This window comes from Penaeus chinensis, chromosome 21, assembly GCF_019202785.1.
Source record: "Penaeus chinensis breed Huanghai No. 1 chromosome 21, ASM1920278v2, whole genome shotgun sequence".
NCBI lineage: Eukaryota > Metazoa > Arthropoda > Malacostraca > Decapoda > Penaeidae > Penaeus > Penaeus chinensis.
In genome coordinates, this window is record NC_061839.1 from 1096965 (window position 1) to 1114464 (window position 17500).

The following is a 17500-nucleotide window of genomic DNA, read 5'->3' on the forward strand; positions in this document are numbered from 1 at the left end:
ATTCAATATAAGCACTACGAGTTACTGTCACTACAGACATCTTTCCATACTTCTGTAACGTCTGATATGATGTTGAACTGAAGTCAAGGTCTACATAACACAATATAACCTAATTTGTAAGTAGCTGTGATACAGTAAATATACCATACACAGCTCATATGACACCCTTACAACACATGCAAGAAATGCAAACATTACTCAGACTATTCACCAAATTGTGACATGGAACTTATCTTACAACTTACTGGTAAATCAGTAAAGTCCAGGAGGAAATCTGAATTAATATAATTTGACTGTTTCACATACATAAGCATAATTCTTATCATCTACTTCATAATCTTATCTTCAGGTGATGTGATATAGGAGGATGAACCTCAACCAAAGAAATTCTTTCTGTCTTTCTTTCTATCTTTTCTGTCTTTAGATACAATTCCTTTGGCCTGAGATGTACAACATATGCATGCACATTATCATGTAACATGTTAGTTTTATAAACATTTGTATATCATTCCAAATATTGCTTTTAAAGCCATGTGGATCAGAAACCTCAACAAATAACAAAATAAAATTCAGGTTACAAATGTTACTCCATTATGTTTGACACATTTTACCTTCCAATATCAGGTAGGTAAAGGAAATCAAGAGTTTAATGTAATATGCATTTCATGTACAGAACATAGCATAACTGCTATATACAATATGATTCCCCAGCATGCATTTAGTCGCAGGACTGATAAAAACACCAGGCTGGTATCACCGGTCATCTGTAAGGTTGTGCAGTCTGATATAGAACTCTGATTTCTTATATGGTACATAAAGTGGTACACCACTAAACTACACCAGAGAGTAACAGCAAGCTGAACTTACAACATAGGAACTTTTTAAAAGTAAAATTATCTGAAGACTATGATCATCCACCAACTCAACATGTATTCCAGTCCTGCCTACAACTAATCAAATTGACTCCAAAAAATCCTTTTTGCTTCTTAAGTACTGTGAAAACTGTTGGTAGTATGTGTGTGTATCATATGTATAAACATTTTAACACACATATATACATATATATACACATACACACATATCTTGCTTTATGAGCCATGTGTACCCTGCCTTCTGGGAGCTTTACTCTTCCTGCCAAATCTAACAGCTTCACATAGGAAAGGTCTAATGGAAGGCCTTTCTCAACGGTTATTCTTGGCCATGGAGTGGATGGCCCAGTTGACAGAGGTCTTCCACGAATTTGACAAAGCCTCGTCGAACTTAGATCTGAAGTGCTCCAAGGCATCGGTTTCCGTCAGGTCCAGTTTCTGGAAAGAACACGAGATGGCTTGGATTACGAATTTTACAAAAATTATATACAGAAGGAATCATATCATGCAAGCAACAAAATTCCTAAAAAACAGACCTAGGGAAGAAAAACTATAAGAATATAGACAGGAGACAAAAAGACAACAAGGTGGGCGGAAATAAATAAATAATAGGAAAAAGAAAAGAAAAATCCATAATCATCCTTAACTGGGATAGAAAAATAATCAGAAATGAACAACAAACCTATAAATGAGTTATACAACTTGAAAAGGAATGCATTCTTTAGATTGCCATGACAAGAGACAATACACTTTGACATTTCATTGAATATTAACTTGACCCTCAGAGTCCCTGACAAAGAAAAGAATCAATAAGGCAAACACACTTTTTTTTCCTTTTCATCATTCTTATTGTCAACATCTGGCAGATGACCCTGAAACGGAAGTTACCATCACTACTGCTATTCTACTTACAAGAGTTTCCTTTAAGTAGTCCAGATCTTTCTCGCTCTGTAACTCAGGCAGGCCGGTCGAGATCATCATGGCAAACAGTGATATGATGAAGGACCCATAGCGTCGCAGGATTAGGAAGGCCTGTGAAAAGGAGGGAGGAAAAGTTATTCCCCATTACTGGGCATGTAAATGAGTGCCAAACGATAATCATCTGGTGATCATGAACGTTGACTTGATTTTTTTCAGAATGTTCTATATCTATACAATACTAGTATTTAAAAGTTTGCATTTATCAGTCTGGTAATGCACTTCTAATTATCTTCTTAAAATGGAGAGTCCTATATGACTCTCTTTTGAACTTTTACCTACCTATAGACAACACCCACTTAAATTTCTACAAAAAAAATAACAAAGTATAAATCACTAGTATGTCTTGAACCTACCTGCTCACAGTACGACTTAAACTGTATGAATTCCTCCGAGCGCGTCCTGCCCTTGGTGATCACATGGATGAAGTCATGAGTCAGGACAAACGGCTGCCTCTCTCGCTTGATGCCAAACTTTTCCTTGAAGTGTCCGAGAATGTGACCGAAGTCGATGTGGAACAGCTGTCCGTTTTTCATTATCATGATGTTGTCTGAATGACGGTCAGCCACACCGAGAACGTATGTGGCCACACAGTACCCAGCACATGAAAGGGTGAACTCCTGAATGGCCTTGTTCAGCATAGCTTCTGTGGTGTTGTGATCCTTCAACCAGGCTGTGTGAAGTGGCAAAGAGTTTGTAAGGAAAGATTCTTTGTCTACAAATAAGGTGAATGTATATACAGCCATTCCCCTTAACAGAAGTTTTTTTTCTTACCTGCCTGTTGTATACATGGATGGTTGTTAATCATACAGGTCATGAGTGGGGGAGAGGCAGCATATCCAAATTGATTAGTCAATTAAATAATTCATATATTTTCTAATAAAGAGTACATTTACCTGGTTTGCTATGAATTTTCTATGATATACTTTGGGAGACTTACCCAATAAAGACCCCTTCCTGAATGCACAAGTGGCTGAGAACACTCCCTTTTTCCTCTGTATATTGGCAATTGTCTCGGCATTCAGCACCACTTGAATGATACCCTCCCGGTTGTCTGTAGACATACAGCTGTATGGATTCATTCTGAAAAACAAAAACTTTGTTAATAATCAGATGGGTTACATATCACCTAAAAATATCCTAAATTCAAAACATACTGAAGGAACACCCTGAACAGTACTTTTTCCTATATCCACACTATAATGGACAGCTCAATTCATTTCCTACAAAAAGAAAATAAAAGAAAAAGTAAAAATACCTGAGATCAAGCCCATGATCCTTCCAGAGCTTGTCCATAATTTTGATCATCTGCAGAGTCAACATATCCTGCCGAAGGTCATCTCCGTACTTGTACAGGAGGTAGATCTTCTTGCCGTGCGAGTCCCCGTTCTCAAAGACCAGCCAGAGAGGGGCCATCTTGCTGTCCTTGAACTTGCATTCGTCAGAGCTGCAGGTGAAATAGGTGGTAAGAAAGAAGAACAATGGATTGGGATTTTCTGATGTGTATTTATCACAGAGAACATCACCATCAATACCGCTGCTGAGGAAGCGGCTAAGCAAATATTCCTTCTGTTGCTTTTGAATTCTTACAATAATCTTTACAATTACTGTCCTGATGGGTGAGACAATAGCACTGTTTAGTACTTGCTTTATCATTTCAGTTAGTCATTTACACTATTCTGTTTTGTTTTATTTCTGATAAGTTTTGTACATTTTTAGATATCACCTATACATTCTAAATGTACAGGTGATACCTAAAGTTCCATTAGTAAAAGAAGAAGAGAAGACATATAATACACTTTCTCTGAAATTAGTCAACAAATTAATAAATAAAAATCAACACACTCCCATTACTTACTTGATGTTGCTGATTCTATACATGGGATCTATGGGGTTGAGGAAGTGCGACAGGGCAGAGCGGGCATGGGGTTGGTTCATGTACTCCTTCATCATCCTCTCAGCGCGGTCTCTTACTGAACGGTTGTCATTGACAACGCCTCTGACCTCTGGAAGAGTTATAATTTTTTTTAGTAAAGTGTAATGAAATTTACACAAGGCAAGGAATTATTATATGATATGACAAAATCACATTTCCAGGTTCTGATACTTGAAAGCATTGGGGGGAAAAAAAAAGAATAAAACAATAAATCCATTATGGTTACCTTTAAACTTATTCAGTGCATCTAACTGTCTGAGCAAGATCTTCATATGTTCCACAGATCCCCTGCAGTACGCTTCCAGTATCAGACCAAAGCGAATGGATACAGAGGGAACATGCATCTCTGACCTGTGAAGGAAAAGTTAATAGTTGTTAAATGACACAGTCAGAATCACAAGTAAACATTCTAGATGACTAGACATTAAAAATATATTTAACAGAAAAAGGGAGGCAAAAGGAACCCTACCAAAAATATCTCACTGATATCTTTTCACACTATCTAGCTAAATTATTCATTTCTCTCCAAGTACATTCCTGCACTCACCGCAGATGCCAAAAGAAGAAATGGCCGATTCGCATATTCCTGAGGGCTCTATTAAGGAGAAACTCAACTAGATGACAATACAGGTAATTTTCGTGCTTCAGAGCTTGAACTAACTGCAGCAGGTAGAGAAGCAGGTCATCATCACTGTTGAGAGAAAAGCAAATCAAATACCCCCAAAAAAAAAAAAAAAAAAAAAAAAAAAAAAATATATATATATATATATATATATATATATATACCAAATTATCTCTGTTATTTTCTATATTCATGGATTTCAACAACCTTCTATTCTCCAAACCAACTGACAGTCCAAGACTTACCTAATAGGTGCTAGGCACTCTATGGCATAACTTCGAACAGCGGGTTCAGGGTAGGCGTAATCTAGAAGCTCCAACGCTCGGTCTGGTGATAGTTTGGGCCACTCTTCCAATAGTGCTATCATCTCTGCCACCTGTCATGTGCAGTCTCTCATTTAGTAGTCTGAATATTATGCAAGAATGTGGTTTTGCAAATATATCTTTTGTGATGGAAATAGGTATTCAGTTAAGCAAAGTCATTATGAATTCTTTACTGCATTAGACTTCATATAAGTCTAGCCTGTAATGAATATTCTTTCTCCATATTTAAAAACTGAAACATAATCAAATTAACATCTCTCTTAAACATTAATCCCATTGATGCCCGGATATAACAGAGATAAGCGCTATATCCACTTTGTTTTTAGGTTATCAATCTGGTTACAGATAGATGATTCAACAAGAGCTTTGTCATCAAGGATTCAATTATTAGTCCTACAAGCCTCAGAAAAAAAAAAAAAATGTTTCCTGAAAATTCAAGGAATGGTGGTCAGCTAGGCCTACTAAGTGACTCTTTGGTGACTATGCACTTGTGGGGCCTTCTATGTATAAACAGAAATCCACATGAGAAAACTATAGTGGACCTGGCACCCATGGGTTAGAATTGAAGGCAGCCATCACTGTCAAGAGAACGCCATCAAATGACTGCAAACATGAAAGAAATCTCTCCAGGGGATCTTACCTCTGCATTGTTATCCCATTCCACACACTGCAGGAGTTTTGGTAAAAGATGTGGGATCTTTTGTCGACAGGTATTCCTCAGTGACCAGATCAGTTTACGCTCTTGTTCATGAAGCTCTGTTAATGGGTCTCTTTCGGCTATCTGACGAACTTCATCCATCTTACTTACTGTTGGAACCATCTGCAGGGGAATGAAGTAAAGAAGTAATGAAGAAAGGAAGGAATTAGAAAAATAGAGGAAAAATAAACTATATATATACGTAAAATCATAGATAGCAGTCCTCCTGAAACAGAGAATACTAAACAGTGTGAAGCTTTTAAGATAGAATGTGAACACACCTCATCTGTGGGTGGATTCTCCTTTGCCGTAGATATGATCTTGTCTCTCGATGGAAAGATGATGGCTGATGTTGGGTGGTATTTCGTGAAAGACACAGTCAGCGTGACAGCCTGATCATGGTCTGGGTTGCTGACCAGGGTGCCCAGGGGGTTTGGCATGCCCACATCTCCTGACTGATCCTCATAGATCTTCCATGCATAAAGCGACATAGATCCTCCTTTCAGCTGGTTGCGGTAGTCGTATACTGCCGTGTTGACCCATGCAAGGGGATTCTTGTACAGCTCCTGAAGGTGTTAATGGAAAGGGTTGATTAAAAATTAACATAAAAGGAGGGATCTAGATTGAGAAATGAGAGTTGATTTAGAATATACTCTTAAGAGAAATTTATCTCTGCATAAAACCACAAACCAAGTACATTTTCTTGAACAGTACTGTAAATTGTAAAAAAGTGAAGAAATTATGCACTTTTAACTAACTCTGATCTAACAGGAGTGAATCATGATAAAAAGAGAAACATGATAAAAAGAGAAAAACTACCTATTCTAAAGATCACACAAATGAACCCATGAACGAATTAACAAAACCTCCTCGAGCCTCACTCACCGGCCTTGTGCCGATAGATGATCTCGCTTTGGTGGCTTTGGCACTACGCGTGACTTCATAAATGGCCAAGCAGACACGGGTGCTCCGGGGAATGTTGCAGACATCAATGCCAAAGCTGAGCGTCTCCTCTATCACAGCCTCTCCATCCCGTACGCTGACCTCCTGTGTAGTCTGGGTCTCGCACAAGGCATTACTGCCGTGGTACAAGCCAGCTTCTACTACCACCTAGGAATACACAATTTCACAAATGAATATATTCAGATTAAGGTATGAGTGATAATACATTCTTGTAGATATCTAACTTTACATTAATATCTTCACCAGGGCTAAAATAAAAAAAACAGAAAAAGAAAACAAAAAAGAAAAAGAATATGCACAAGAATAGCTAAGGTAAGATTGGTTTTCTCTCCAGAATTAGACAAATGCATCACAATGTCATGTCAATCATGCATCTTGCTTTGCTAATTCCTTCTCTTTCCTCTGCACCTTTATCAATATCCTTCTTTACCTCCTTCTGGTCGTCTGAATCCAGATTAAGTTTGGTGATTGTCCCAATCTGGAAGCTGAAGCGATCCGTAATGGACCACGATGAAATGAAGGTGACATTCTTCTTCTTGCTGAGCGTCATGCCAGAGAAGGAGTTCCTCATGTGCTTAACTCCATCGGCAATCCTTTCACAGATGTTATCAATGTCGACTGTGTGAATGAAAGGATAAATACATGCAATGAAAACTTATGAGATGTCTAGTAACATAATGTACTCAAGAAAATATTCCTGTTGATTTATATACCAAAAATATTACTTTGTATAAGGCTCAATACAAATAATCAAATAATAATAAACATTACTGAAAAAGAAAGATATCTAGAACTGTCTTTACAGAACCATCAAGAACAAGGCAGAAATCTTCCCACCTGTAAGATGTCATCTGAATCAATGACAACACTCACCTTGAATCGTTCCTCGATGAACAATGACTAGGGGAATTGGCGAAAACTGGTCTTGGCACACATATTCACGGATATACATATACTGCGACAAATGCACATCGGCTATCAGGTACTCTTCCTTTCCAGGTGTCTGCAAAATAAGAGAATGTAACAACAAACACAGTGAGACAGAGGGCTCAAAGAGAAAAATGAAACAGACAATCAAAAAAATAACAATCAGAACAACTGTCTAAATTTCATGTTTTTTAAAAACTCTAAATGCCCTATTACTAAAACTGCACTGGTTTAACCTGTCAATGATTGTATCATAAATCTCTTGGCGTCACTGACTCTGGTGATTTCATAATAATAATAGTAATAATCAGTTTATTGATTTTCATGCAGCTAGAGGCTGAAAATATACATAGACAGAATATGGTAACCATCCTGCCATTTGGCCCAGGAGGCTGCTACAGGTAGCAGAACTTTCCACTCAACTTGCTCTAGTGTGTCATGAGGCCTATAGCCATACTCAGCGTGATGAGTCAGTTTGTTATGACAGCTATAGGCGTGGCCCAGATAATGCAGGTTAAATTCCATAGTTCACATTATGAATCAAAAAAGTCTCACATTACCATCCTACTTACACTTTTCCCAATTCCTTACCTTTAGGACATAGTTTTCTGCAGCTTCTTCTATCACAAATGTTATTGAGAGTTTTGCAAGTGCCATGTCAAGGAAATCGACTGTCTTCATATCCGGTCTGACCCGGAAAGTGAAAGTAGACTGCACCTGTAAAAGTAACAAGGTCAAAGGCATTAATTTACATATAACATATAACATATTTTAGCATATTAAGAATGCTAGAATCATAAACATTTAAGGAAGAAGTAATATGATACCTGTTTAAGTGGCTTATCAAAAATTTATCCAACAAATATGAATATGTATGTTATAGGAATACAATTATTGTGGTTTTGCACAAAATATCAAGATAATATATCTATAGCTTATGGTAATGTCAATTCCCTTTACAGACAATAAAACAATTATGAACTCAATATAGCCATAAAGTAAAGATGATGATGATCATCATCACCTGAAAGATGATGATGATGATGGGGAAGAAGAAAAAGAAGAAAAAAAAGAAGAAGAAGAAGAAGAAAAAGAAGAAGAAGAAGAAAGATTTAAAAGTAATACTAATGAGAAAGAGTTTATCACCTGCATTGCCGTATCAAACTGTACAGACAACAAAAGCTGTTCATCTTGCAGCCTGTCCAAGATATAGTTCGGCAACTGTTCGTTTGCTGCAATTCTCGCTGGGTATTGATATTGTACCTGAAATGGCAAAATCCCTTTGATAAATACATTTTCAGCTGCAATGATTCTTCATAATACCAAATGAAAAACAAATGTAAAAATATCACACGGTATATGTCTCATATATACTAATCAACTAAAAGTTAATCACACTTTATCTTTAAATAAGCAAATAAGTATCTTATCAACAGTTAAAATTCCATGTTTGAGACTTGCAAACTCAAAGGATCAGGTGATTCATATTTTTTATACATCTTTTATTCATTCATTATTATTATCATTATTATCATCAACTTTCTTTTTCCATAACTTATACATCTGTTGCTTGAAAATTTACAATATTATAAAACTAGCTAACAGTTTACACACAAAATGGTTTCTTGTAATTAAAATCCAAATTCTTAATTTAGTGTTACTAATTCTCTATATCTGGCTACATTACATTAGAATATCTACAGAAACCACTAGCTCACCTGTGTAAAATTATATTTAAAAATATCTACCAAGCAAGAGCAAACACAACAATTCTGAAGTGCTGACAGCCACTATCTGAGACACGAGAATATATCATGCAAAACATACTTGTTCAGTCCATGTGAGTTTATTTCTTGATGCCACAACCTCATCACAAACAGCCTTCATCTTCCATCTAAATTCATTAACCTCTGGATTCTTGAGGGCATCAAACTTCTGAAGTTCTGCAAAAATGAAGCTAATTTAGTAAATACATACATCATAAAGATGAAGCCAATATTAGTATAATATTAGATGAAGCCAATATGGCCTACGCATACCATATTCACTATAGTATATGCATACCATATAGTGACATGTAAATATTTTTAAAAGTATAGTCTGTTGTATTAAACATGGATGTACAAAATAAAAACTTATTTGTATGTTTATTTAGTCATGCTTTTGTCTGAAGTACTATCTGTTTCAATATTTGTCTGTTTATATCTGGGTAAAAATTATGGCTACTTACTATAGTTTTTACCCCCTATAGGCACATGCCTATAGTCTTCTTATATATAAAATAATGGTACTCTCTAATGTTACTGTTTAAACAAATACTGTGAGTGACTATTTCATACTCAGGTGTTTTAAAGAACTTTCAAACTGGGTCCTTGATTTCTCACTGCTATTAATGACTATGCTTCAATCATTTTAGTAGCAATATCTTAACATGTGACAGATTTTAATGTAATTATCTCTAATGCGATCTCTGATGTGACCTTAACAGAGCTAAGTTTATTTATCAACAATGATTTACAGGTCTTAGTCTGTAAGACTTGTATGCTTTCTTGGAGTCTAACCATATTTTTTTTGGACAAATTATTCTGTTTCTATCTGCAAGTATATCCACTTTTTGAATTATATATCATTACATTCTTTCCCTCAGAATCTTTACTGTTATAATCTATCCTACACTGAATGAAACATAAATATTTTTTTTTCATTATGATTCATCTTGTGTCCTAATATTCATCAGTATCAAACTTGTTAACTTAGAGCAAAGCTAAAATTTTCTGTCCTACTAACATATTTTTCTTTCAAAGATTCATAAACATTATCTGAAAAAAAAAACATAATAATAGCAATAGAAGACTATTTCCCAAGTGAACAGGCATATGAATGTGGGTAATACGAGCACTTACAAAATGTTTTCACATATACTTCTGTGTGTTTCTGGCATGTGGAGGTATTCTAGTACAACAACAACAACAAAAAGAGAGCAATCCAGTATTCCTTCCATACCTTTGCCGATCAGCTGACCAATCTGCAGGTTAAGTAACTTCTCGGTTTCATTGCCTTTCCGCTCCACCACCTTTAGCACACAGAGAAAAGGATTGATTTCCTGCAGACACTTGGTCTCGTCCATGAGCTCAAGGGTCTCAGATCTCTGACTGACACAGGCGAAGTGGTAAGCTGAGAGCTCATGCAGTGTTCCAAAGAGAGGATACTCACTGGCACGTTCCCACAGTTCCTGCGAAAAATCTTGGTGAGTTGAAAGGAATAGAGTGTGCAGATGGTCAACTCAGACCTTATATGGATCTACTCCCCACAGATATCTACAGGTGATTGTCTAATAGAGTAACTATTAAAAAAATTATAATAATAATAAAAAATAAATAACTGAATATCAAGGGAACAAATAAACAAACACTTCCAAGAACTGGATTCCATTTTTGTATCTTTTGTATCAATCAGTCTATCCCTACAAAATTATCATCTCAAACACCATAACCATCAGATATTAAAATGTCAGCATGAACCAGTAAGACCTATGACATCAACACAAGGCTTAACTCACCTCCTTAATCTCCGCAAGTGTGGCGCTTGTGCTGACATGGTGCTGGATTATAATGCTGTTGGGCATCAGGAAATCCACTTGTACTGTTGATGGGGTACTGTGGGGTCCCCTCAACCCTCCCAACTCCATGCCCAGGCCCTGCATGAGCTGGGAGGAGTATGGGAGGGGTCGGGGCCTCCCCATCGGAACGGTCGGCATTTCCCTGGTGCCTCCTGGAGTGGAAGGTTGGTCCGGTTATTTCCTTCCTTATTTCAGGAACTGAACAAACAAATCAACTGAACTTGTTTAAAAAAGGAAGGAGGGAAGGAAGGAAGGATGGGGGGGGGGATAGAAATATATATATACATAAATAGAGAGAGAGAGATAGAGATGTATTACATATCAGAAAATAATGAAAGCTAATAGAAATTTCTTTCATTTGGAAAACAGCATAACTAGTACATGGTAAAGAGATTGAATATAATTCACAGCAATGCAAATTTGTCAAGCTCATCAATCATTTCAAGATTGTGAACAATGTAATCATGAATCTATCATAAAGCTATGATTAACAATTCTTGAAATTTTCCACAAAAAATGACAATGCCTAAAGCAAAAAGAAACTCAAGTATTATTATACAAACCAACACAACTCAGAAATCATGGACTAACAATATCTTAAAAATCTAATTTCAGCTAGAGACTCTTTCAAAAACTAACAGCGCAAGTGAAAATTACAAGCAGGGTTGAGACTCAGCTGGATTTTCACCAACTGTTACTATGGATGTTAATCGGCATAAAAAAAAAAGAGAAAGAAAAAAAAAATGGAGACTAATGATACATTTTGGAAGGAAAAGCCCATGGGGAGAACCAAATCTAATCTCTATACATTTATATATATAAAAAAATAAATAAATAAATGAACAAATAAGCGGCAACTCAATTTTGGGGAATCTTGAAGCCTCAGTTCTTTGACATTCACTTATATCGATGGAGAGGATGAAATAATCAATGCGGATGATATAAAATGCATCAAAATGATAAGAGACTATCAGCTATAAGTCAGAAAGATAAAAAGATAAACTTCTAATTAAGAATAAATATATTCAAAAATTAAAAACACACAGCCCCGTTTCCTGAATTTACATGCAGAATCTCCAGTATGAGTGAGTCAGATCCAGGCCTCATGAAGCTATTATGAGAGATCCATTTACCAAAATCATGGCTTGCTGTTTAGAAAAATACATAGCATTTTCTACATTCTCTTTAGACAAGAGAAAAAAAAGAATCAACTGGTTTGTACCTATTATTAATAGCCTCAACATTGATAATAATAATACTGATAATAATAATGATGATAATAATAATAATAATAATAATAATAATAATAATAATAATAATAACAATAATAATAATAATAATAACAATAATAATAATAATAATAATAATAATAATAATAATAACAATAATAATAATAATAATAATAATAATAATAACAATAACAATAACAACAACAACAATAATAATAATAATAATAATAATAATAATAGTAATAGTAATAATAATAATATTAATAACAACAACAATTATAATCATAATGATCATAGAAGTAATAGTAATAGTGAAAGTAATAGCAAAAATAATACAAATAATAATAATACAATAATTTGATAAAATAATAACGCTAAGAATAACAATAATAATAACAACCAACAACCATAAACTATTAAAAATACAATTTCATCACAAAGTGCAATGCTCCAGAAGGGAGTACCCTAAAGTAATATATTACCGCTGACCAAAGGCATTCTGCAAACAGACCAAGCTGATCAAATGTCCTTTACACTCTGATTCTTGTAGTAACACTGATTATTCTCTTCTTGGCAAAACAGATAAAAGAGTAAATTTACTTAGCCCAACACATAGCAGACAATACCACAAAATCCAATCTCAAAATTGACGTGAAAATTTAATCAAAATAAATATACAGATAAAAGAAGATAAATACAGTTCAAAGCCACTTCTAAGAGGGCCTACTCATGAAAGAAAACGCTCTGGGTGTAACACGGTAACAAAGTGAAAACTATATCCCCTTATCCTTTAAGAGAAGCTTCCCCAGCCATATCATACGAATTATAAATCAGTGTATGGAAAACTCATTTTATTCAAACACGTAAAAGAATTCAGCATGCAAGTTTCACATAAAAAAACACTTAATGACCTGAAATATTATATATATATTTATCCATGCACCTGTAGGAATATACCTTCTTACAAAGTATCAAGTTTCAATGAATCAGAAAATGTGTATATTCCTGTAAAACATGGATATAAGAAGTAAAGTGAAAATCATTACAGTTGATAAGTAGCAATATAAAGAAAAAAGAAAAAAATATTGTGCAAGTACACACAAAAAAAAAAAAAAAAAAAATATATGTAAACAAATGACTTATCATATTCATAAAGAACTATATAAAATATCATATATATATATATATATATATATATTCTTATATAGATTAAATCTATGAAGCCATAGGACATATATGTATATGTATACAAATATTTGTTTATAATTAAAAGACAACTTCATACAAATATTTGTTTATCATTAATAAAAAATCAGACTAAAACAAAGAAAAAAATATTTAAAAATTATGGTTCAGTTTTATTTCTTCCAACAGATCTGTGAAGCACTGCATATGAGGAACCAAAATACACATATTAATACAAAAATCTGATCACGTAAGAATAACAACCGAGGCTAACCTGGAAACCTGGTAAAATCTACTTTTTCCAACGTCTGACCTCCAAGAATCAATCCTCAATGGGGAAAAACTGATCAGCGGAAGGGAAGTGGTCCTTGCAAAATGAACACCGAACTCTGAGCCTAGTCTCAAAATCCTTTTAATATCAAATTTTGAAAAGCCAAAGTGAGTCGTCTCAATTACAAGCTCTTGTATGAAATATAGTTACGAGAGAAAATCTAAATAATGAACTGTAGAACATTATGCCATAGATCTGTTTCTTATCAAAAATAAAGTTAGATAAATGAATAACAGAAGTTGTTTTTACTAGTCCAATACCCTTTTTTTCTAGTATACACATGACTAAAAAAGAGAATACTAAAGATATAAATAAATAAACAAATCCACATTTCTGTTTAGCTCTAACTGTTTAGCACTCATATATCTAGAGGAGGAGAAGGAGGCACTGGAAGGGAACAAACATAGTAGGACACTAAAGCAGAGACAGAGTATTATGCATGCAAGCTCTATTGGCTTTCTATGAATCATACGTACATCCCAGGGATAATGATCTTGGCCAAAAAAAAAAGAAAAAAAATTGAGGACAGGAACAGTCAAAAAAAAAATTCTATATATACATATATGTAAATATACATTATATATATATATATATATATATATATATATATATATATATATATACACACATATATTATAAGTATATATACATATATTATAAATATATACACACATATATTAAAAACATATTTATATATATACATATATCATAAATATACATATACACATTTATATCTACATATATATATATATATATATATATATATATATATATATATATATATATACATATATATATATATATATATATATATATATATATATATATATAAATATAAAATATATATATATATATAAATATAAAAAATATATATATATATATATAAATATAAAATATATATATATATATATATATATATATATATATATATATATATATATATATATATATATATATATATATATATACACACATGTATATATATATATATATATATATATATATGTATATATATCTATATATATGTATGTATGTATATATATGTATGTGTATATATATATATATATATATATATATATATATATATATATATATATATATATATATATATATATATATATATATATATATATATATATATATGTATATATATATATATATATATGTATGTATATATATATATATATATATATATATATATATATATATATATATAAATTACATATATATATATATATATATATATAAAATATACATATACAAATCAAATTATAAAAGCTATATAAACATTAAGTGTCTCCTTGTTTCTCCAATCTTTTACTACCAAACACTTACCACTTGTGATGGTGGGAACGCTCACAGTGTGGCGTCGAGTGGGCTTTTCCCAGTATTCCGCCCTATAGCTACTCTCGTGGAAACTCGTCTTCCTCATCTTTGCGCACAACTACACAGCACAGAATTAAGGATCATGTACCTTCGTCACAAGTCCTTGCCAACAATGGGATGTTTCTTTTGATTATTTTTGTTTTGTTTTTTACTTTATGGGACTACATGTTGCACTATTTGCATGTCGCTTGACAGTCTACATCACAACTGTTTCGTGAAAGCTCCTTTTTCATCACAAACTATCACATCATGCAAATAATAAGCTCATCTGAAGTTTATGAAATGATACAAAGATTAGGTCATATCACAAACTGTATGCTGCAATGTGCATCTTAATACAAGTAAAACATTCAATATACATAAAAGATTAACTTCATATAACAGCAGTATAGTGTGCATGTATATAAAAACTAATCATAATGAGGTTAATTGAAAATCAAATATCACAAATCATATACATGAGAGTAATAAAGGACTGGATATCTGTCTTTAGAGAGAAACACTTAAAAAAAAAAAAAAAAAAAAAAAAAGGTAAAATCTCAGTATGCTAACTATTTGCACTTTCATCAATACACAGTTGAAACTTTCATATCACTTTCCTCTTTGGATTTTTGATGCTATCTAAAGATCTTGCAAAACGTGATCTGACAGCACAGAATTCATGAGATCTTATTTTAAGCAACAGAATTTAAGCTTTGTATATCCTACATTCCTACACGTTACTCCAAATACACAGTACGCAGCACACAGTATCCAGCTCCACTGATAGCAGTTTCCTGTGTCTGATTCACATCCTTTGATAATCAGAAGGTATTCAAATCCTGAACAGTTTACGGATGCTAAAACAGCTTCAGGTAGGTCTGTACTATTTATCTGTATCAGCTGTGTCAAACTGTGAAATTCCATTAGATTACAACAAAAAACAAAAAAGTTATACTTAATTGGCAGCAACATGTAACAACTCTACTAGATATTTTCCTCTGAAATTTTCATGCAAGTATTTGTCAAGCTCAGACTCATACACTACTTTAGATGTTATGTAACAGACTGTGGCAGGTTAACACAGGCATATCAAGGCATGTTAAACTACTACCATATCTTTTTATTATGATATGGCAGCACAAGTGTTCCACTGGACAGGTGTTTCCATGTTTGAGCAGCTGCAGATCAGCTGTAGAGCATCTTCACAGCTGAGGTTTTTCTAATTCAACATACTTTCCTGAATTCCATACATATAACTCCTACTTCTATTCTTCTAATATAACATGTGAGTTCAAAGAGATTTTTAAAAATGTCTCTAGTTAATCTAAACTACAATCTTTATAAAAACTGGTGGAATGCTAACATTTTTTCCAGTCCTTTTAGCTCATACTGCTAACCACAGAGGAATTATTACCAGTTTTCATCTTCAGAATTGTGATTCATGGCATATATATGCATTACATGCATTATTTACTTTCAAGACTAAACTCTTTATAAAAACAAATTTTGTCAAACCTGATCTTGTCAGTAAATGAATAGTATAGCATGAAGTATCAAAATGTGAAACTATGAAAAGCTACACAAATTTTCACATGTATGACCATTTCATATAAAAAAAATTTACTTGAGCTGGCCATTGTCACTTAGTCTCAGTGTTTCACTTAAAAAGGTTACAGTCACAGTGGTACTACATTTGTTGGTATATCGTAAATCTAATTTCTCAAATATGACCAGATGTTGTATTAAATGTTATAAATGAAGCTAATTTTCATTGTATTTATCTTAAATACTAACTAGGCTTCAGCCTGAATATCAGAATTACGAAGTTAGTATTTAAGCTAGAGCATGCCAAAACACTTTTGCACAGGGTCTGTCAAAAAAATACCATTAGAGGTAGCAGAGTTAAATAGAAAAATGGACATGTTAGAATCAACATAGGCCTTGAAAAGTGGGTTAAAATTTGAAACACTTTATACGAAGAGAAAAAACCACCTTTTATATATTCACTGCCAGAACTTCACTTCAACCTGCCAATCTGCAGACTGTCCTAAATGATCCAGATTTGACATGACTTGATATTCTGTTTGGTACCTTTCATAGCAATTTGTAAAGAGCCATTACACATCCACTTTTTGTAAGCCAGCAAAGTTACATTCTGGCTAGTTCTATGCCACCATCAAAATAACTCATGCAACAGTGACAAAGTCATTCACAAGTAACACAATGCTGCATTAAAAAAAAAATAATAATAATAAAAAAATAACATCACTGGTCTTAGTGAGTGTTTCTATTACTTTATAGCTACGAGCAATCTGTAACAAGGATACAGCTTGTAGGTTCTTTCCCTCGTATTTTCAGTAAGACCTGTATATCTGCTGAACACTATTACACCTAATGGATTTTCAGAAAGTGCAATTTCAGTCAACAGTTTCTTATTCTTATGAATCACAAAA

General features: G+C 33.4%; 1 protein-coding gene across 4 annotated transcripts in view; it reads right to left on the minus strand.

The window, feature by feature from the left end:
* LOC125036478 (phosphatidylinositol 4,5-bisphosphate 3-kinase catalytic subunit delta isoform-like) overlaps window positions 1–17500 on the minus strand; it is a 23375-nt gene that overhangs the window by 573 nt on the left and 5302 nt on the right. For 2 of the 4 annotated variants that reach the window (XM_047629082.1, XM_047629081.1), the window contains exons 3-22: window positions 15015–15333; window positions 10875–11086; window positions 10319–10547; window positions 9143–9258; window positions 8462–8578; window positions 7907–8032; window positions 7262–7391; window positions 6819–7006; window positions 6311–6535; window positions 5707–5991; window positions 5369–5548; window positions 4651–4781; window positions 4331–4474; window positions 4010–4134; window positions 3706–3853; window positions 3106–3294; window positions 2788–2930; window positions 2204–2520; window positions 1782–1901; window positions 1–1307 (exon numbers count right to left, since the gene is read on the minus strand). The exon at window positions 1–1307 is cut by the window's left edge and continues 573 nt beyond it. In XM_047629082.1, the coding sequence (XP_047485038.1) occupies window positions 1182–1307; window positions 1782–1901; window positions 2204–2520; window positions 2788–2930; window positions 3106–3294; window positions 3706–3853; window positions 4010–4134; window positions 4331–4474; window positions 4651–4781; window positions 5369–5548; window positions 5707–5991; window positions 6311–6535; window positions 6819–7006; window positions 7262–7391; window positions 7907–8032; window positions 8462–8578; window positions 9143–9258; window positions 10319–10547; window positions 10875–11086; window positions 15015–15111 (3348 nt within the window). In that variant the 5' untranslated portion in view covers window positions 15112–15333 and the 3' untranslated portion in view covers window positions 1–1181. Of the gene's footprint in view, window positions 1308–1781; window positions 1902–2203; window positions 2521–2787; window positions 2931–3105; window positions 3295–3705; window positions 3854–4009; window positions 4135–4330; window positions 4475–4650; window positions 4782–5368; window positions 5549–5706; window positions 5992–6310; window positions 6536–6818; window positions 7007–7261; window positions 7392–7906; window positions 8033–8461; window positions 8579–9142; window positions 9259–10318; window positions 10548–10874; window positions 11087–15014; window positions 15334–15773; window positions 15867–17500 lie in introns of those variants that run through there. The other 2 variants (XM_047629083.1, XM_047629084.1) reach the window with 2 other exon arrangements.